Raw genomic sequence first — 1,100 nt, forward strand, 5'->3', positions numbered from 1 at the left:
AAAAAAAATATATATATATAATAAAAAAAAATTAAAAAAAAAGAAAAACCACAGAAAAATTGACATATTTGAATTGTGGTGTTAGCGAAGAATACTGAAAATATCATTGACTGCCAGAAGAATGAACAAATTTGCCTTGAAAGAAATATAGCTGGAATACTCCTTAGAAGCAAGAAGGGCCAACCTTCATTTCTTGCACTTTGGTCATGTTATCAGAAGGGACCAGTTCCTGGAGGAGGACAGTCCCTGGAGGAAGAGATCATGCCTGGTAAAGCAGAGGGCCAGTGAAAAAGGGGAAGACCCTCACAAGATGGACTGACACAGTGCCTATGATGATGGGCTTAAGTATAGCAACAATTGTGAGGATGGCACAAGAGCAAGCAGCATTTCGTTCTGTTGTACACAGGGTTGCTACGAATTGGAGCCAGCCTGACGGTACCTAACTACAACAACGGTCAACAATTATTTTAAAACAAAGATGTGAATGTAAGGGAACAAAAAAATCCAGATTAATGGAAACAAAACAAACAGAACAGAAATAAGGAGAATGTTTACACATTGTGAAGAATGTAACCACTGACAGTAAACAACTTATGTAAAAAATGTGTAGAGTTTTATCAAAAATACAATAAAATGTTATTTTAAAATAGTAAGTCACAACGATTATAATCTGATTTATTTTAGAAATTATTTTAAGAAAACTTAAAGATGCACCAGAACTATGCAATTCTGAAATAAAAACTGGGTGGGGTCCATAGATTACCTGGCAAAGACTCTGTCATTGAAAGTGCTGGCAGGACCACTTCGTAGGCTGTCCCAATTGGCAAGCATTTCTTTCACCCACTCTACCCAAGTGTACAGACGGAGAATACCTGCATCTGCCATCGCTTCCACAAAGTTAGCATCTTCAACAGTGTCACCAGCATCAGCCAGAGCTAGGCGCATTCCTGGAAGAAGGAAAAGAAAAAGGCAATTGCTAAATTAAAAACATGGTTACTGCATAACATACTATACAAAACATTGTTCCACCTCCTACTTTGGCAAGTAGTGACTGGGATCTTAAAAGCTAGCAAGCTGCCACCTAGATGCAACGATGGGTC

General features: G+C 38.1%; 1 protein-coding gene across 1 annotated transcript in view; it reads right to left on the minus strand.

Annotated features, from left to right (window-relative positions):
* LARS1 (leucyl-tRNA synthetase 1) overlaps window positions 1–1,100 on the minus strand; it is a 107,604-nt gene that overhangs the window by 30,696 nt on the left and 75,808 nt on the right. The window contains exon 22 of the mRNA XM_007949112.2: window positions 764–947. Coding sequence (XP_007947303.1) covers window positions 764–947 — 184 coding nt within the window. The remainder of the gene's footprint in view (window positions 1–763; window positions 948–1,100) is intronic.

This window comes from Orycteropus afer, unplaced genomic scaffold (assembly GCF_000298275.1).
Source record: "Orycteropus afer afer isolate SDZICR_OR568_19922 unplaced genomic scaffold, OryAfe1.0 scaffold00238, whole genome shotgun sequence".
Taxonomy (NCBI): Eukaryota; Metazoa; Chordata; class Mammalia; order Tubulidentata; family Orycteropodidae; genus Orycteropus; species Orycteropus afer.